The sequence below is a fragment of the Dreissena polymorpha genome, chromosome 9 (assembly GCF_020536995.1).
Source record: "Dreissena polymorpha isolate Duluth1 chromosome 9, UMN_Dpol_1.0, whole genome shotgun sequence".
Classification (NCBI taxonomy): Eukaryota; Metazoa; Mollusca; class Bivalvia; order Myida; family Dreissenidae; genus Dreissena; species Dreissena polymorpha.
The window spans coordinates 30781694-30804726 of NC_068363.1; the positions used below are offsets into that span (position 1 = coordinate 30781694).

At 33.1% G+C, this 23033-nt stretch overlaps 1 protein-coding gene across 2 annotated transcripts in view; it reads right to left on the reverse strand.

Annotated features, from left to right (window-relative positions):
• Nucleotides 1–21369: 21369 nt before the first annotated feature.
• The window catches only part of LOC127845614 (uncharacterized), a 37634-nt gene continuing 35970 nt past the window's right edge, over nucleotides 21370–23033 (reverse strand). For both annotated transcript variants that reach the window (XM_052376630.1, XM_052376629.1), the window contains one exon: nucleotides 21370–22825. In XM_052376630.1, the coding sequence (XP_052232590.1) occupies nucleotides 22371–22825 (455 nt within the window). In that variant the 3' untranslated portion in view covers nucleotides 21370–22370. The remainder of the gene's footprint in view (nucleotides 22826–23033) is intronic.

Sequence of the window (23033 nt, forward strand, 5' to 3'; positions counted from 1 at the left end):
AAAGACGGAAGGACTGACGGACGGACAACGCCAAAACAATATCCCTCCGCCTATGGCGGGGATAATAATATGTTATAAATTATGATTGGCTGTATTTACCGTAAACATTAAGTGAATTACCAATATATAACCTCCTGTTTAATAATCATTCTTAGAAATAAAGTTTAAGATGATAAAATAACATACTATAAAGTATGATTTGTTGCACTAACCGTGAACAACAAGTGACTCACCGATTGATTACCCCATGTTAAATAAAACTTATTGTAACTGAGATGATATTGTTTTAATGTTTACCCGATCCCATAATCTTACTAAGGTGTCTGTAATATTTATATTGTGGATGTTTTTTTAATCATTAGTGACAATACATACTCATCTTTCTATTACAGTGACATATAGTGTGTCAACGATAACGTGCTTGATTTTAATATGTGTTATTTGTCCTTTTTAAATAATGCATAACCTGCCAAAAGGCATTTTGTCCTAAATATAGTTATTTGGTTAATTGCATATAAATGTCACGTTTTATATATCATTACACATATACCAATGTGCATAAAGGATTCCTGACAAGGTGGGAACATGTTTAGTAATAAACTGAGAGTGGCTTAGTTATTAACAAGTGCTTCAGACACCTCATATAACTCAGAAACACAAGTTCAGAGAAGGGCATATCTTAGCAATTTGTATGCAGATACATTGCACAATCGATGCACGCTTTAGACTGGGACATTCATGACACGATTCGCTGTGGTAACTCCATCCATATGTAACTCAATAAAAACTTCAATAATTGTATTCAAATTATATTGTAAATGTGGAAACAAGAATGTCGTCCACATTTAATTGTCGGATTACTTAATCAGTTCACATATCATATTCATTAATTATTTAAAAAAAAAAGACACGAAAAACATTGACGACTATTACGTTTAAGAACAAAGATCAATATACCGGTTCTTACATGAAATATGTTGATATAATGCATTATGAACGTAAATTACAACCATTCATTTATTCATGCTAAACACGGTTCAAAGTTGCAACACTTATAAGTTTGTCTTCCGTCAACATTATCCTTATATATCGTTTTTTCTCTGCACACGGTGTATTTATGTTAGAATATGTATTCACCGAAAACACGAATTCATGGACGTCAGTAATTTGACATTAATAGACACTCCTTTTTTTGGTGCCTAAAACTATTAACCTTATCTAAATATATATTTAATGTGAGGACCACATACAAATAGGTTGTATAAGTTGTTATGTTATGTAATGTTTTGTACCGCAATATGGAATGCCCTACAGTTCATACAATCTGCGATATTCGTTATATTCCGCAAAAGCAATTACTAGAAAAATAAGCCATTAATGCAAGTGTATGAACCGGACGTCCTAAGTGCGGGAATAGGCGAACAATACTTTGTAATTGTTCTCTATTAATATGTTACCTCATATTTATTACAAATGATGGAACGTGCACGGATAATTATTAATTGCATACTACTAATGATCGGTTGTATTTCCACATTTTTTCATTTCATGACGCGATTTAGTTGTGTTATGTGTTTGGCATGTAGACATAGGAAACACTCAACATAACACGTCTTACACGATATACTTCGATGCATTCCTTTTCAATAATTTGTTTAAATATGGTATTATGTCCGAGAAGGAATTTTTTATACCATTTGCAAACTGTTAGAGCCAACAGTGACTTGTACATTGCAGAGAGGAAAAATACCCTAGAAGAAGGGAGATGGTATTAGTCGTTAATCATAACTTGATATCGCATAGGTGAAATTCCTTGCATTTTTCGATAATTATATACACCGTATAGATGACCCATTGACCTTGTTTGACCTAATAGTTGATTGCCAGACAATTACTATTTTCTACATTTTTGAACAACTGTTCTAGGATAATGCTGTCTCTACGGATTATGTTCAATTCGCCCAACACATGTTCAATACATACAATATAATGCTTTTAAAAAAGGTCGGTGAGTTTCCTTACTATGGAATGTGTACGGCAATGATGGAATGGCGATGGAAAATATTTGGAGAAAACACAATGCATAGCAATGTTTACCATGTTAATAACTGGGCTATTGTAGCGCCCTTGTTAACATCAAATACTTAAAAAAAAATATGAATACCACGTGTCTACCACAATGCAAAACACAATTGCAGTACATCGCAGAAAACACAAATGCAACACAAATGCAACACAAACACAAAAAAGTCATTGAAGAATTACAAACGGACCAGTTCCGTAACAGATATCCAACTTTACAAAACTTAAACATATAACACTTTAAGCAATCCAGCAAAGCTTATCAATATTAGTTACCACCTAGAAATGGCTTATGTAACGAAATAGGTGTTCATATCGTACTTATTCAGCATCTAACATTATGTTTACCCAGATTTATTCACGAAACATTGTATAATACGCGAAATCATTTACGACGCCTGGTACATTTCCGACAAGACAGTAAGATTGTTTCTTAATCATTTTTTATACAATCGACAAACTCGCTGAAATGGTTTATGATCAGTTGCTAATTTAGAAATGTAATACATCTGTAATTGCATTTGCAAGTCTGACAATAAGTTTGAGAGCACTTCAACCGTGTAAGAGATAAAAAAGAGATATAGGGATAAAGGCAAAACAGAGAATCAGTTTATCACTTTAAAATACATATATATGTGATTGGTAAATGTTTGATTGATCGCGGTCGAAAATTTAATTTTGATAATGTATTTACAGAAGTAAATAAGTTAAAGGATCATCAATTTATGTGGACAGTATATGTAATATTACAAATAATATAATGGGCATAACATATTGCATAATCTAGCTTTAGAAAAGATGATTGAGCTCAAATATGTCAATCTTTTTTAAAATTTGAAAGGATATATTACAAGTTTATAGTTCGCGTTGAAGTCCCGTTACAATTAAAGTATATTTATATTTAAACACGAGAGAAAAACAAGTGAATAGTCATACGCAAAAACAATATATAATCATTCGCAAGTGCATACCTTGGCTTGCATTATATCGTTCTTATATCGCTAATTAGGTTAAAGAACTTACGCAATCATTATTTAAACATTTACATATTGCATAGTATTATTCAGTGAGAATAGGCGTTTGCCATATGCACCTACTAATTTATGTTAATGTTTGACAGGCTTCCTTTAGGTGCTCAATATTAGAAACATGTGTTTGAGTAAAAGAGCACGAGCATGAAGGAAATTCTGTCGTTTGTTTTGTAAATCTGTTTACCGTTTGCATTGTTGTATATACTTATTATTATTAGTATTATTATTGTTTGAGTATTATGGCGCGTGCACGAAGGAAATACGGATTGTTTTATAACTCTGTTTGGTTTGGATTGTCAGATATACTAATGTAATATTTGTTTTGCCAAATAAGTTATTTGCACGAAATGAAGGCTGAAGGTTTTACAACACTGTTTTGTGTTCTTATGTTCGTATATACTTGTCGCGCACATTTAAAATCAGCGTGCAGCTACAATTCGTGTACAATATATTTAATAAAATAGGTTTCACATTGTACTGAGTATGACATGTTACGAGTATATTTAAACGACAAATTTATATAAATATGTGTATATTTAATTTACTAAGTAATACATAAACACTTTGAATAAAACACTGTGTACTGCACTGACCCTTTAACCGACGACGTGTGATCAATACAATTGCATACAAACCTTACAGATGGGATCGACCACATTTCATGACCTAACAAGATGCTAATGACAGCCATCTAAACATCAACTAAGCAAAATATTGGCATATGGACCTTAACCTTACCTAACACATTACCAAATTGACACAAACATGAACCGTTTATGGTGCCTTTTTACTGTATACTAAAATACACGTGTTACTCAAACAGACTCAACACATATCGTGGGTTAATTTCGTATGAGTCTGATTATAAGCTATTTATTTTTTATAAATGTAATCACCCACTGCACTGAATAATGAGTGTAGCATGTATAATTAAAAAGCATATTTTGAAACTCAAATCATAAAGGATTGACGTGTACATTTATATTCAAGCGATGCATGACATCCTTTTGTGAATGATTGCATGAATAACAAGATAAAAACACAGGTATGACTTATAAATATATATTTAGAATGACATACTATTAATTTATTACGAAGAACATAATATAAGATTACATGCGAGAATCAAAATAATTTGGGTGCTCTCAAACCCCTACGGTTTGCTTTCAATTTAAAGTGCTAAGGCGGTGACACCAGTTTTATTCATTTGTGTTAGACGTATGAAATAGCACATAGCATTGAGCACCGCTGTTGTAACTAGCGTTTATTCTTGTATAAGTTTAACATCAAACATTCGCAAATACATCGCTCTTCTAATTTTAAACTAGGTTATTCATTACCAGTTAACAGAGAGATTTCTAATGGCATTACATGTGGTTTGCTGTCAGAAAGATAAAGATTAAAACCACATCAACATCTCATCAAACATAACCTTAGGCGTGAAATGATGCAAAACTTATGACAAAATCAAGAGTCAATGGCTATTAACAAAGTGGTATCATAACATTACAGTGGAATGTTATTTGGTGGTTCCAGACCTTGGGTGTAAAACGAGTTGAGAGTAATGACCCCATGGACTCAAAGGTTATAATATTCAACTGGTAAACAAGCATTACCTGGAATTTAGAATAAGCATCACTAATCAAATGCGAGAAAACACATGTTCCTGTGGTGACAAGCCTGAGCTCTATCGACTTAACATTGCAATTAATTTTACCAGTGTAAAAATATGTGGTTAAAACATACGCAAAAATAACCATTTCAAGCCATAGTAATGTCATTTAAATTGTTTTGGTTTCACACTTCCAAAATTAATAGAGACGCAACTACTTAACAAACCGTGTTCTACAAAGTCAAATGAAAAAAGTGCAAAATATCGCGCACCAAAACAAGAGAGCCTTCTAAATGTATGAACATGACTTCGAAATAAAATACAAATGTAAATTGACCAGATTGATACCCCGAGATTGATCAACGAGTCTTGTTTATAACATACCATAATAATATAAAAGACAAACTTTCAATTGGCAAACGTTGCTTGACTTTACAATTTAGTGAGTAGAACGAAGAAACACTGTTGTCTGTTTTCTGAACTTAACGTGATTGACAAATGCATATCGGAATTGTAACAGCGAATATATACATCAAATGTTTTTCAACATATTCTTTATGATTATTGATAGTCTTTGATGGCCGCAAACAACGTATAATACTCAAAATAACGAATACAGGCATATTAACAAGCACAGTATGTTCATTTATCGCATTTTGTGTTTACTAAAATTAACATTTGTGAGCCAGACAAAGTGTATGTCATAAGATTTTAACATTATTAAATTACTTGTGGTTAAACCTGTGTAAAATTATTATGTAAAAACGCAATCAGCATAAAATTTTTAAAGATAACATGGACACACTTGGAATATTTGAATCCAAGTTTTTATGAAGGGATATAAGAATGGATATGAATAAAGCATTCATGTGCAATATATATAAAGTAAGTTCAAAACCTGACATTGAAATGATAATGCAATGATTATTTGGTTACTTTCTCCTATATAAATTAATTACAGCTGGTCAAACAAATGTGCATCTTCACACACAAATATGGTATTACGCCAAAGAAACAGTTCTTGTAATTTAAACGAAAAAAAACAACAATTTATTCTATCATATACCATGTTATGTATTTCTCAGGTTCTTGATAATGTTGCAGTCTAAATTAAACCTACGTTTAACATAATTAGTATGCTTAATTTGACATTTTGAAGTCGGAGCAATTATTCTTACAATCGGGAGTACCGAAGTTTTTGACCTGTCAGTCTTTTAAAAAAGGTATAGCATTTGACAGATGTGTATCATCTAATACAATGAACCAGTTACTTATACATACAATACATGTATACGGACATGTATTAATTATGAATGACACAAATCGGCTGCAGTTATAAGTTCCCAAACAACATACAGCATTTCATCGAGTAACAAGCACATACGGAATGCGTATGAGCATTCGCGGAATGATGACAAATAACGGTGGCGAGTGCACGAGTGTGTGAAGATGGGGAAGAGGATGGCGGGTAATGATGCCCGATACTCGTTTCGATTGTGTCCATATATAGTATTGTACTAACCAAGCCGTGCAAAGAGGCACGGGTGCAGATTTGACAACAGGACATACACACGCCCACATAAACCAAAAACAAAAATACAATACGCGCCAACGTGTGTTACCAACATATCAATCAAACATCAAGTCATATGATTGCCTATAGGACACGCGCTCCTTTAAGTCTATTAACGTGTCATGTTTCAAACACATTAGTGTTGTTAAGAAGGAAATAATATATTTTTGAAATACAAGTGAAAGATGTGACCGCTAATTACTACTACGTGAAAAAGTTTCACATAATATTATAGTAAAATAAATTGTGTTCCAGTACTGCTGCCTACCAACGGCATTAATGCCCCACATATTTCGAATGTTTCTCATATAACTGTCAAAGTATGTAAATCTTTACAGGTGAATCAGCTTGAATACAACATTTCTGGCAAGGCCGCGATGTATGCTGTTTGATATGATGGATACATCGTTGTTCACATGCGCTGATGTCAATTCTTGTAACACTGCAACACCAGTTGACAAAAAACAACAAATATTGGTATATGAATATAGATATGCGGCAACACATGTTATAGAATACAGATAAATCTACATTGTTATGTGCAAACATTCGATGTGGGTCATTATTTGTAATAGATACAAATATGCGGATTATTTCAGTTCTTTTTAATATAATTATTGAATTTTCGTTATGCTGTTATCAATATCACACAGAAAATTCAAGGTAACTAAACTAATATATGTGTGTTTTCTTATAAGCATACAAGTCTAAGTAGCAAATCTGCTATATTTATATAATCCCAAAAAGGTACCGCAATTTAAGATCTGGCAACCTAGATCTGCGGTACACATTTAGGAAAGTATATTGTGATCTGTACAAAACAAAATAAAAAATAATGATTCACAATTAGGCAATTATGACACATATATGACAATACTAAATCCAAGTTAATATTAAGCAAGGCTATTTTTTCAATTATTAACATATACATATTAAATTTTAAAAAGACACAATTCACTGGTTAGATAATAGTGGGTACGTTTGCCTCCGACCTCAATATATACTCACTTATTATGACATGACTTGGACCTGGTTTCGTTCTAGACAATTTAGTTTAGCTCATGAGATAATGTCCGATGTATGACATGTTGCGTCAAAGGCGCGTATTATGCAGACAGACGTGCAGTAAACAACCGGTGGGCTGACAAAAAATGATCTGCTATATGTATTTGCAAAACATTCCGTATGTTGACTAAACGTCTGCAATAAACACGTCTGTCAGTAGAGATCATAAGCAATAAGGTAGACGAGAAATATTTGTATTCATAAACGGATTATATCGGCGTGAAAGATTGCGATATATATTGTTATAGTTCATCCTTTGATCAGACAGTAAAGCTAGCTTACATTGAAAAAAATGTACAATTAGGAAATTGAACAAACAATGAATGTGTTTATATAAGTCTAATTGTGGTTCATCATAAGAGCAAACGCTATACGCTCATAAGTGCATATGGTGGTATTCAGTGTGGTATTCATGATTATTGGGGAACATTTCGCTAAGCATCAACCATAATTGTGTTTGTATTTTAACGAGTATGTTAGCCTTCATAAACATAAACTAACGTCTCAAAAGGCATAGCTACAATCTCCGCAAACCGACGTGGTGATCACTGATCACCACATTGTATTAACTAGACTAAATGGCATCTCATTTAAGGTAGCGCATCTCTAATGATTTCCCGCGATTTCTTCGAAGGTTGAAGAGCCTACTATTAGGTGCCGTAGCCTAGTGGTCAAGGCGATAGACTAGAAATCTTTTGGGATATTCCCGCGCAGGTTCGAATCCTGCCGAGGACGTATACTTTTTTGCGACGCGTTTTATTTATTTTCTAACGTAATTTGATTTAATATGTCATATAAGCTATATTTATTGTTAAATATGTTGCAATTTTTATGCACATTCTTCAATTATTAAAATTAAAACAACGTTATGGCGAAATTGGGTGATTTACTGTTGAAAATACGAACCATGCATGTTGCATTTTTATTTTTATTTCAAAAAGTAAACGGTAAATCTGTCTAGTTCTTGGTATTTTTGCTGTATATAGTGTTTCTATAAAAACTAAGTTTAAAATATGACTTAAATGATGCTATTTTGAATTGTATGACACTTTGTTTTTAACCGACCCAATTTTTACTTGGCTGAAATCACTTACATTTCATGGCGCTCTTCCATAGATAAAAAATGGTAAAAAATAAATGTCTGTAAAAGAATACTTATTTCATCTTGTTTAAACTTTAAACACCTTTACAGCATCTGTACACACCAACTGCATGCCCATATTTGGAAATTTGAATGAATTATGGAAATTTTATATACCCCAGGGGTGAAAATAAACTGGACAAAAGCCGAGCGTGGGGGTGGTTTTGAAAAAATCGGTATATTTTTTTAAAAAGCATGGAAAGCCTACCTACAAATTTGCATGTAGTTCAGTGAAATGATGCTGATTAAGAAAATAATTAATTAGATTATATTTGGATGTGTGCCCATTAGAGGTGCGCTACCTTAATTAGAGAGACATTAGGAGGTTCTTTTGTGGGAAAATAAAAACAACCTATTCTTGTCAGAGCATCATATTCGTTTTTTAGTGAATTCATCTTAAAGATCATAAGCTGTACATTTCAGATGTATGTTTTTATTCAAAGCATAGCAAATATCAAATAATAACTGAATGTATTTTACGCGGCATATGCCATCTACGTATTTATTTAGTTTTTTTATTAATTATTATATTATTAGTTATTATTTATGATCTTGTTTTACTTTACGGATTGCTACATTAAAGGTTGCTTGTTAAGCAAAAAAGTATATCATTATCAATATTATTTAAGTTCTGCTTTAAATGTTGCATGTACAAAATATATAACGGCACAAATCTTCTTAGTATTTTTAAAAAAGGTTTCTGTTATTATCTTGTAATGCTTAAAATAAACATCATACAGGAAAATATGATTATTAACTTTTCGAGCATCTTTATCGATCTTTGTTTTTAGTATGTAACCCCCAATGCTGTGGGTTGACCTGTTTTTTTAGGCGGTAACCTCTTGTTTTCATTCGTCATCTTTTATTGCGAATTGTCTATTATTACATGGACAATTGATAGCGTATCTCAAATAACTTACTAGCACTAACTATTTTATCTCTTGATAATGTTACTAACATTTTATTATGTTTAATTTATTTCCTACTATGAAGTATACTGATGTTTAGTTATATACTAGTTGAATTGCAAAACACTTAATATTTACTAATGCTGATGAACATAAACCCCGATGAATCAACAACACTGCACAGAATATTGGTCAAAAAACATTTTAAGTTATGGTTTTATTTGTATGCATCAGCAATTTTCAAACAAGCATTCTAAGTGATCACGGGGCAATATGCAAACAAGTAACGTGATTAGATCATTGTTTGAATCCGATTATATTACGACACTAGTATTGTGATGTCAAATCGGTTTTAACTTAAGAATACTATAGTAGAACTATGCAGTACCCTTCAGTTTTGAACTCAATTTGTCCGATATATTACTAGCAGTTTATTATTTTTACAGATATGTTTAATGGCCTGTGCACCTTCTTATCGTTTCATATGTTTTGTCGCATGTTACTTATAAAAGCATTTAAATCACAAGCAAAAATTTCGCGGATGTGATTGCGGGACAATTACCTTTCATTTTGGTTTAAGATTATAACACTCTAAGTCTCTAGTTAAATTGGACGTTATGTCATAACACAATAGCATACAATTCACGCAGCATATAGTGGAATGGTTATCCGATTTAAAGCGGATACTGTGGACAAACTAAAATTGAATGCACACGTAGCACTCGATGCATCTTTTAGCGATCTCTATAGGCGTTATAATCACATTTTAAAGAGGTAGATGCAGATACGAATATGATCTAATTTTTGATCATTGATCGTCATGGAATATATTTCAACGACGCATGATGTAAGCTAACAACATTAGTTGCATGCGAAGATTGCTAGTTTTACTTGATATTCCCATTTAACACAATAATTAAGACCCGAATATACTTATTTAGATCCGTTTGAAGTTGGTACACATAAATGTTATGCACATTGTATGACAAGTATAATAATTATTGTATTGCAAACTTTATGCAAAGTGTTGGATCAGTATGAGTTGTATAGAAATAATTCTGATAACAACATAGTACATTTACAAACTGGAAACAAAATGATATGCTAGCAATGACCTCGTGCGTATCATTGTTCAAAGTTAAGTTAAAAACGTCTTTCTTTTCATATATCAATTTTAGGATTGAATGTGAAAGATTCGAAGTTCGAAAACGTTTACGCACAATATATAGTATTGTTTCATCACTACGAAATTTTATTCAACGCTGAACGCTCGAAATAAGTATGCATCGAATTCTTCAAATAACTGATTTAACTAACATGTTCTTGTTTTTTTTCAAGTCTTAAACATTCGTTATTTATGACGCGATATATTAGAGAGAGAAAAAATCGCCGAATTTGAAGATATATATGGACGTTGATGAGCGTAACAGGAAGAGCTGAAATGAACTATATATCCGCGATGATTGACGTAATTATCTCGCTTATGGTTGCATTAGAGGATCGCTGTGCTCCAAAAATAAAAGAACATACGAGCGTGAAACAGGAAACACTGATTGATTCGAACTATTAGCATTGTAAGTGATGTGTTGATGCGCGGAGATCTGAGCATTGTAAATATACGCACCATTTCAAAAGGCTATATTATATGTATGTCATTGATTGAGGACAATTCGGAAGCTTTCAACTTGTTTTGCAATGTAATGATAATATCATTGTATCAACCAAAACTATCAATTTTTCTTTCAATACTTAACTCATACAAGTGTAACATATTGCTTCATGTGCAGTTATAAATACGAACACACTCTGCGTTAAGAATAATGTCACCATAAGACAATTTGCAAACTTCAGACGCCTTGACAGACAGAAGCTTAATTACTATATAATAGTTTATCGTTGTTTATGTATTTGACTTTTGACGCACATCTGATCACATTTTTCAAGTCGCAATATTTGTTTAAATATTTCCATACACTAAAATGATTTGTGTTTCTTTCAACGTGTGTAATAAATGTTATAATCAGCAAGTTCAATTTTAAGCAAACTATGTGATAAATAAATCTTTGCATATGTAAATCGTGCATAGGCAGTACATAATTTAACGATGCACTGCTAAAACCTTGTGAACATTCCTTGTTACAAATGATGGATTCGGCTAAGATCAGTATGTATTGCATACTGATATTATCAGGCGGATGTCTAAGAGTATATCGATAAATATCAATTATAGCTGTTTGCATTTCCACTCATGCACTCATTTTTTTATGGAATCTGGTTTTGAGAAACCGTATACCATATGGCGTTTTATATACATCACATGATCCCATTTTATTATTATTGTATTATACTCTGTACATCAATAGACCATGTAAAAGTTCGAGATTATCGAAAACCAAATAATCAAATTAGATCAATATTTATGTTCGATATGATAGATAAGTAAATATGTGTTTACATGATTATTTTAGCATGATACATAAATTTGATAAGATATGCATTTATTTAAAACACAGATGTTGTATTTATTTATGTAATACATTACAATTGATAGGACAAAACAGTCTTAAACGAAAACCAAGCGTAATAAGCATTTCGAATGGCATAATTTCAGCAATCTGGGGAAAGGATATAAGACAAACAAATATATTCAAATTTAAGCATTCTGTCTGAGAATGAATAGGTCGAATACCATCACTGCAACGGTTAGCGTTGAAGGCAAATGTACATCACTAATGGAAACAAATACTCTGTAATGAAGGATGGAATGGCATGCGTGAAATTCCTAAAATGTTTGGTAATTATGTAGACCGCTTTCCCGACCTGTTCACCTTAGCTGACCTTATAATTGATCGCAATACTAATAGGGTTCCTATCAAAATAAATGGTAAAATGTTTTAGATGGATGCGTCTCTACCTGTCCCATTCTTTGATCTCTGATAATGTTGTCTTTACGGATTATGTTTAGATGCTCTAACAAAATTAACTGCTCGTATCATGGATTGTTTGGCTTGAGTGATTGATGATCGATTTCATTATGTGATATATTTGGTGTCCTCAGTTTATTGTCATTGACTAATTAGAATTAAAAAACACAATTAATATTTGTATGTCAATGACTTACTGTACTTATAGTTCAATCGATCAACTATATATTGAGTATAATTATATATTTGTTTTCGTTAATTTAATAAATCATTACAACAGTTAATTTAAAAAATAAAGTAAACGAACTCTTTCGAATAAAATGTCGACGAAGTCAACATTTTCTGACAGTGTTTGTTTCAATATCAAAATTCATTTTAACCTTTTAACTAACACAATGTATGATTAAATTGTATGCACGTGTCGATACTCTCTATCATATATTGAATGGGGTAAATTTCAGATGCAGAGCAGTATGATTATATATGTCATGGAAAAGACATGCTCAACCATCACTTTATGCTTGTATAATCGCTTTACCTGTTCGTATATAATAATAAAACTGCATTAAACGATAGCATATGCGTGCTCTTGATGTATTGGCGTAAGCATCACAATAACTGTCACACAGCTAATGCGTCTGAAAAATATTGACGCTTTCACTAAACGTCTGTAAGTAGCACGTTTGTCAATGGTGATCATTAGTAATACATTAGAAGAGCAAAAACGGCTTGATAATCTATACAAATGAGTTGTTTTCTGAGAAAACTGTGCAGACTTCATGTGTGTTAAGTGTCGTCCCCGATTAGCCTGTGCAATCCGCAAAGGCTAATCAGGGGCGACACTTTCCGCTTTATGACATATTTCGTTTAAACGAAGTCTCTTCATAGCAAAAATCAAATTTAGGCGGAAAGTGTCGTCCCTGATTAGCTTGTGCGCAATGTCATTTGACGGTTAAATATTCATTGTGAATTAGTTAAAACCTTTTCATTTTAGAACGATTGCATCGAAAGCCGAATTTTTATTTGAAACGCTCTCAAATTCGTTTGCTGGGCAAGAACCAGTACTTGGTTCTTTGAGGAAGATTTAAAGAACGCTCTCACAGTGGTGATCAAACCCCTGAAATCCCTGTTGCTACGCGGACATAATTTCCACTACGTCATGGCGACCTAACAAGTACATACGTTACAATATAACTCTAGACATATAATTGCAGTCAGTGTTAAATTTGAGGTACACGAACTTATAGTTTTCTTCATAATACGTTATTGGTATCGGAGAAAAGGGAATCAATTAGTCCAATTGTTTGGTTGGAATCAAATTTGTTTTGATAAAATGTAGCTCTTTGGAAATATTGCACTCAGTATGTTTATTAACTGGACTTTGTGCATGTGTCACACATCTTTAGACGAAATTACTAGTACGATATTACGATGCGCGTAATTTAAACATTCATTTATTCAGTCGCAACAAGTACTTGGCACTATTTCAAGGATTATGCATGATACATATATGTTTCGCGTGTGTGCGTCTATAACTAATTACTCGTACAGCGTTTAGAACGACATCCCAAATGCACTTGACGAGTTTCTTTCACTTGCGATTTTGACAGTCTCGTTTACTTTGTAGAAGAAACAATGTAGTGCATTTAGATGTAGAACACGTACGAGTTATTTGACCAATGTTACTCCAGCTACAAAATAAGGGCTGACCAGACATGTAACATTATAAACACCCAGATGTTCGTTTTAAAAAGAACACAGTTTAGAAATGTTTAGCCATATAAATATTTAGCATATACAATTCTATAAAACAAACATATTGAGTGTTCTTAGCGATTTGTATTTTATTTTATGAAAAAAATGAATTACTTAATGTATGTATAACTATGTATTAAAGATCTGTTTCTTTTTTACTCTTAACCAATATGCCGTTTTCCATCCCGCTTTATTGTGTGGGTTCATCCTTCTTAAAAGATCTTATTTTAGCAGCATTCTCAGAATAAGTGCTTAATTGCACTTGCAAAAAGTGTCGTCCCAGATAAGAATATACAGTCTACACAAGATATTCAGGGACGACACTTTCCGCCTAAATTTTATTTTTGTTAATAAGAGACTTCCATGAAACTCAAACTCCATAAAAACAGAAAGTATAGTCCCTAAATAGTCTGTGATTAATGCACAGGCTAATCTATGAAGTCATTTACACAACTGAATTACGCTTCCTTTTCTAAGAGCGCGGCTGATATATTTATTTAAAGTTAGCATTAATATTCTATATAAATACTACACACCGACACTTTTTCAGTAGACACTTGAAGAATCGTAGCCTAACGAAAAAAGCAGACTAGACAATTAAGATTTGGGTCTCTTAACATCGCAAATGTTCCCTTACGTGAAAATTAATTAAATGTATTGTCTTCATTATTTTATCAGTATACATTATATGGTATTTATCTATGTAAATAATCAGACTATTTCTAAGCGACTGCAACTCTTTAAGCTGCTTTCCAGAATAATTTTGTTGAGTAGACAGTTAATTTCTTGTCTCATAAGTAAAGCCATGTGTTGAATCAACTGTGCAATCTAAGTTACCACGTCATATCATTTTACCTGCCGTTATACCATTAACAAAGCACTATAAATTACCGTTGTAAGTCACTTTAAATCCGGTATTGCATTTTATTTAAACACGCATCAGAGTGTTTGGTAGGTGTAGTGTACGTGAAATGTATGAATTGTAAGCTGTTTTAAACGTCAAATCAAAAGCTGTTTCGTATCATTAACATATGAAAGAATGTCACGCTCATACACAATCGTATTTAATTGATACTGCTCTAGAATCTGCAGGCTGACGAGGTGTGGATGAAACATGCGTACACAATAGGTTCAGATTGGCAATCTAAAGTTTGTATCGCTATATGTTCATCTTCAAGACACACATTTAACTAAGTAAAAGTTTACGTACATTGTTCTATATCAACTGCCAAAACATTAAACAGAATCAAATACTGTGTGGAGTTATGAATGTGAACATGTTTGGGAAGCGCCATGAACGAAGCCGAGGTATTCTCGTGTTGAATTTAATTCGAATGTAAAAATGAGATATGAATTTCAACAATTGAGGCACGTCAAAAATGTGTTAGGATATGATAGTTCAAACAGTATATACGCACACAAAACAGATATGATACATTATGAGTGTCTGTGTAACCTTTGACATTACGATAAAACTGATCGAATATGGTTTGATAATGCGTAAAATACGGATAACAATGTGATAAAATGAATGCACCAACCCAAACAGGAATTGCGCGCTGCAATATAGCATTGAACCGCGATTGATGTTATGTACACGTATTATTCCGTAAATAGTTGACTGACATTAAATGGCTTCGATAGTTGTTTCCTGTCAATGTGATGCGTTTTTCAACCCCGATTACATTTCACCAAGCATAATCTTTCACTTGAAACAGAACACATGAATTGTTCTTTAACAAAGTGTTGTTGTTTAACTGTTATTTTCAGAGTGGAAAGAGCTTAACCGTACAGAAGAATGTTATTTTACTAGTTCTATTTCAAGATCCCGAACTCAAAAAAGGTTACCATATTGGCAACCTCTTAAACTGTAGATACGTACAACTTAGCACGAACAGCACTGTAAAAGGCATCAATAATCTGATAACAAAACCAAACATAGTTGGTGGTATAAACGACCAGTTTTTGTGTATGCGATGATTTTAATGTAAACGTGTTTTTTCAATCGTGTGTTTAAAAACGCGATTGCTACGAAAACAGGAAATGTTGAAATAATGCGTTTTACTTAAATAACATCAATATATTGATATTTCATTAAATGTTTAGATCTTAACATACTATTTAAACAACATCTTAATGTATGCGAAGCATTTGTTTTCTAACGGGGTTCTGAGCACATTATTCATATTGTTCCTTAAAAATATTTTACGAGACACATACATATTCAATTGACAAAGGTTAGGGAGGTTAGGGGGGACTTGCAACCGCTCAGAAGAACGTCAATGAACATTTCGACACTGTAAGTAAATCATGGTAACATCTTCATCGCACGATGTAACATCAAATGTAACAGATTCATCAATCCGGCAGTGTAATCGTCTTGGGTCGAATGTTTCAACAAAAATGCAGTGTCGATCTGTAACAAAAAGGTCTGACAGATTACTCGATTTTTAATCGATTCGAGTATTTTAACACATGTTTTCGCATTCGTGAAATTGATCATTGCTTCAATCTGTCTTCTTTCCATGAATCACACTTTTCATATAAAGCTGTTATGCAATGATGAGCTATTATCTTTTCTGGTATCATTTTGCTCGTTAAATATATAATTTCAATGTATACTATTGGTTAATATGTAATTATACGATAATGACCGCCATACAACTATGCAAATAAATAAACGAGAAATAGTTGGAATAAACCGTGTACTGTTAAGTTTATATAAGTTTGTATCTTTTGTAAACATTTCCGAAACAATTTTCAGGTAACCAGAGATATGCAGGTTATTAATGAAAACAGTTGCTCACTTCCTCGAAGTTTCCGCGTAATATATTTTAGTTCGTAGAATATAAAATGTTGTTTGTTTTATGTACGGTTATAAAAACGGAAGTTGTAATAGCTTCTGGCATCAAGTTTCTTTTATCAAGGTTAAGTAGTCTAAGAGTTCGACAAGAAAGCATCCACTGACAGTTTTAGACGTGATTGTATATGTGAACATTCTTCATGTTTAAATATAAACCAAATTTATAGTGCACAATTTGATTGGATACATATCACTGGCCATGTTTAATCACACGACAATATGGTTTAAATGCGGTCAACAAAATTTTAGCTTACACAATTATTTTCTTTGCAACTAGTATTGTTATAAGATTTCGCGACAAGTTCATTGTATAAGCATCATATTACATTAATACATGCGTTACAATGTCAAATACGAGCAACACTATTCAAATAACGTCATTTGTAACTAACATTTTAGCTCCTCATAACCAACTTATTGTTTCGTTTCTACCTCTTTATTTAAGCTTGATTGCATAATAACCTAAGGCTTATTTGAAACGCTCTCGAGTCCGTCTCCTGGACCTAGAACCAGTACTTGGTTTCTATGTCAAAGATCGAAAGAACGCTCCCAAATTGGTGAACGAACCCGTGACCTACCGATCGCAAGGCGGACACCATACCCTTTACGACACAGGTTATCCAAAGTAGCCCTAATTTTCTCAACATTTTACGCTCATTGTTTCAGATATATTAGCCCCGCTATGGGCTTAATGCATTTGCGTCGTGTGTCGTGTTAGATTAGACTGTGATATCCGCACAAATCAATCAGGGAGAACATATCCCGTGTTTACGGATTTTTTAATTTAAGGAGGTCTTTTCTAAACGAAAATATAGTGTTGCTTGAGATAGGCCAATGCGGAATGCACTTGCTAATCAGGAACGATACTTAACGGAGTTCCATATGGCCAGTGTTCCTAGAACGTTGTTTATATAAGGACCCGGCGCTGCCAATGTTACATCATTTACAGAAACATTGACATGCATATCTGTGATTTCTAATATGTATGGAAATGGCGAATGTACACAAGCATCGTAATACCACCAATGAAAATGAATGTCGATATTTCCAAAGCAACGTTTTTGTTTCATTTTTATATTTTGCTAGTATAAGTTAAATGCGTGTAGCCCAGCGTCCTCCTTGTTAAAATCACGAGGTTCGAAATCTATATGATATGTAACGTTTTGAACACCACGTCCCGCACGATAAATTATCGTGATCTTTTCCCGGTTGAGAATAATTTGTTTTCACCGACATAAATAATCACTTTATCACGAATCTTGAAAATACGATTCCAAAACTAATACTTGTAATCCCGGAAAAAATCCTGAATAATTTTAACATAGAAGTCATTTCTTTGAAACTAGTATTAGATATTAAGATGTTTAGGTCCGAATTATTAATTGCGGTAAACTAAGTGCCGAGGTGCGTAATAACTCGTTTATATTTATTGTATTACAAGTTAATTGATGTATTTTTGTTTAAATGATTTCAGAAAAAAAATCTTTGAGCCGAATAATTTTATGAAATTTTACAAACCTGCAGCCTATAAAACCTTTACATGATGATATCATAAAAATATAGCGTTTACTTTGGATGGCATAATTCAATATAGGAATGTATAACAAGCGTCAACTTGTTACGATGCATTACGTCTACCTGGGAGACAAATGTTACATGTATACGACGATAATGTTATATTTGAAACTGCATTTGTGTTGATAATACATGGTGTTTACTCTCTTATCAAAATGAATATCGCAGCAACATATACGTATTTTTTAGTTAACTCTCTTATCAATATCAATATCACAGCAACATACACGTCAGTAGCTTACATTTTTGTAATCGTTGCATATGTACACGCGCATTATTACAGAGGAGGTAAACACGTAATAGTCAAGATGGCGGTTTTCATTCTGAGGCAGGGTTTTTTCGCCGTGTTAAACCCTTAAGTATTTTATTAGATTTTTAAATTACTCTCTTTTTCCAGCCATATCAATAAGAACGTGATTGGAGTGTATAATGTATTAAAATTCGCTTTAAATCTGGACTTAGCTCGTTTTTTTATAGTGTAATTAGGTCAACCCGATGAGAAATTTCGCGAAGTCGAGATATAGAGCGAATATTAATAAGAAATAAAAGCTAGTAAATTTCTTGCTGATATAGCTGGAAAGTGAGCAGCATTAAAACAAAACACAATAAATAAAGGGTTTACCACGACGAAAAAACTTGTCTCGGCATGGACGTCGTCATCTTGACTATCACGGGATAAGCCCCACTCAAATAAAAATGGTTAAAAACCAACTTTACATCGGCACTATACAAAACTATTCCGGACTTGATGTTGATTGCTAAATGCTCCAAAACAGATGGTGTGCAAATTATAAAACAATTAAGCTACGAGTTGCTAGACACAATCGAAGCAGAGCAGTGCTAATGCCATTTAATGACTAATAAAGAAAACACTTTAATAGCACGCAATGACACCTAACTGAATCCTGTTTTATCTACAAACCTGCAGTTTTGATCCGAACAAAATATAGCTGAATGAAATATTTCAATAAAATAATGTACATAATTAATCGATGCTGACATATTAATGTGATTTACAGCAAACACAAGCTATCCGCAAGAGTCGTGTATATTGTGTCCGCTTAGCGACCACGAAGTCGAAGGTTCTATCCCCGAATGTTTTCCTACAAATACAATGATAACTTGTTATTCCCAGGAAACATATTCAATAAGTTAAAGGCTTAATAGGTTTAAACTTCTTTCAATAGTATTCGTATATGATGTTCTCTTGACGGTTTTGACACTTAATGTTGAATTTTATTATCACCGTCTTACACGAGACGCGAAAAGGTATGTTATGTTGCGTAATTGACAACTATTTACCGTATTCACTGCATAACTAGTGCATTCTAAAAGTCTACCAATATATGTTGGAATGAACACGAACCTACTGCAAATCCGAATGCGGATGCGGTAACATCTGTTACTGTCACTGGGTTTGCATTTTGGCATCAGGGTTCCACTTTTTGTTAAATGTGTGGATATGAAATACTGTACAGTTTCACTTACTGTGATGATAATTCTGAAGGTCGTTGCGCACAATACAACAAGCCGCATTCTACTCATGATTTAAACTAACTCGTGCGAATTCTTAGCATCGAATAATTACTGCACATCGTAAGGTAATGCAAACACTGAAGGCAACATTAACATAACACAAATATATTCACCATCTGTAGTTTTCGTGTATATACTCGTTGGTACGTAGCGAATAACTGTGGCCAAATCTTTTTGAAGACACTCTTCTTAACGTAAGCTTGTGTTGCGATATGTTGTTTTGTTAGCATAAACAATACAGTAAAATAAGTATTGCAACATTATACGTATACCATTATACCATATAACTAACTTTGCAATTGTAAAGTAAAGCTATTCTATTCTTTTAGAATGAAACACGGACACAATAACAGTTATACAATAAAACTTTACATGCTATGGTGTAAGCTTTATATTACGGTAAATTAAATTTGCAGGACACACACCTGGTCACATTTCGTTAAAGTCGTACAATTATTTAAATGGTGCACTTCAGTCATTGAGTTGTGTATCATTTAACATGTATAATATAAGTAATATTCAGCAAGTCTTAAATCAAGTAAAATATGTCGTGTACTTTCGTGTATGATTACGGCCGTCTACAAAGCGTGCAAAGGCAGTATATAGTTTAGACATGAACTTCTGCAATGTTTAACATAATGTTTGCTTGATGGCTACAGCAAGAATAATGCTGTATTGCATATTATGAACAGACGTTTGTCTAAACGTGAATATCGATAATAACTGTTTGAATTTCCCCCACGCAAACTATTATGTTTATATGGAATCTCTATAATTATCTTAAATATATCATATGATCATAAAAATCCCGTTTTGTATATATATATATATATATTTGATTATGTTTAAGATTAATAACCTAATAGGCCAATACAAAGCTCGAGACATGCGAAAGCCGAATTAATAATTTAGACCAATATTAACATACTTTATGACCGAATTATTAATTTAGACCAATATTTACATACTTTATGACCGATTAGTAGACCTGTAATGAGAATTCAAAACGTCACGTGAAGTCTTACAAGCTTGGCAGTCGCAAAGCGTCAAATTAGCAACATAGCCTATGACATTAAGTGTAAATCGTATATATTTTATTTAATATACTGCATCTTTATAGTGATCCGCATTTAATTTATAAATAAAAAGTCACAATACCTGAATATTGATTATCAACATCATTTGATAGGTTGCTGTCAAACGTTGCGATGCTTTTATGTACACCCGTTTTTAATCTTAAATAAACATAATATGAGAAGTACAGTAGTTGAACACTTATCTATTATTTTAACGAAAACAACAAATATATTTCGATGATTTATTTTAACAAATATCAACAAGGGTAATATTTATGTAACAATCTTATACGTTAAATCAGCACTATTTTTAGATGATGGTTACTTGCATATTCTTACTTATTTCACCAACGATGACCATACCATATCTATCAAAACATAGTATGATTACAGTTCCAGTATATACATCTGTAAAAAGCACGCGTGCTTTTGTGATCGACGGTTATAACATTTACTGTTATACAAACCAATGTTGGCATAATGCTCTCGTCACACGAAAACACGTATTGCAATATTTATCATAACGTGCGTAGTGCGTCGTCAATAACAGCATAATACAATAGTTAGAAATGCGATTGTAACACAGTTGAATATGTATCATAGTGTTACTACTATACGTTCACTCGGTTGCTACACAAAAAGAATACAAAACTATGAAAGTGAATTCGTTATTGTGTCAGCTTATTAACCATCTAGGTTAACATGTTGATACATGTTTGGCGCGCAACACACTATACATAGAGTAACATTTTACAAATTGCAGTATCAAACATGATTATTTGTTTAGCCTTTACTTTTCATACCCTGCTAAGTCAACAAAGAATACAATGGCTTCTATGCTAACTTTTGAAACAAGTATTGACACAATTTGGTTATACATAAATGGTAATCCATATGCTTAATTATCTCGATACTCATACTCTCAAATGCAAGCCAATATTTACTCAACATAGATTATGAGAAGCTTATTATGTGCAAATAATGTGTACACATTCCACATCTTTTTTTGCTACTGGAAGCACAGAGTTAATGTAAAGCGACGTGTTCACAACTCGACATTATTAATCACTACGCACGGCTGTGATTCGACATCTATGATCAGTAGGTATTTTTGTTCACCACATTCAGTAGTGTCTTGAAGTGTCATGTTACACTTTCCGTATTTGTATGGTAGCACTATAACTCCCATGTTATATTAAGTTTCGAAAAATGTTAATTGCACTTTTGGTTCACATAATACTGTAACGACGCCTGGCTTTGCCGGGTGGAGGACCACCAATTGGTCCATTGAGTCCTGGTAAATTAGGATTAAACTTGTGAGTAATCGATCCACCAGTTGGCCCATTAAGTCCCGGTAAATTGGGATTAAACTTGTGCGTAATCGATTTACTGTTTGTGTCTCTGATGTGCAGTCCAGAAATACCGTTGGCCAAGGCTGCCAATGTAGCTCCTCCAAACATACCATTCGTCACAGGGAGTGACGATTCCGTCTCGATCGAATTGCGCCTGCGCAAATTCATCAGGGGTCGAAGACTTACGAACGGTTCCGTCGAGTTTCTTCGAGATATTGTGACCGGCTTGGACCGGAAATAAGTTGTGCTCTCGCGGTTCTTTGCGAAGGTCAGAAATGCCTCTTCCATGATCTCCTCCGAAACACCTCGGTCCGCCCAAACTGTTGTTATTCCTGTTCAATGACAATATAATTGTAATAATAGCATTCCAGGACAAAATGTAGGGCATCCATTGTTGATATACCCGTCCGCTACTTGCTGTCAGCTGGTATCAATTTAGTGTGATAGTACATTATTGAACACAATACTTACAAATGTATTTTAACATGAGAATGCAAGAAACATTGCCTTTGAACGGTCAATACGCATTAAACTGATTTA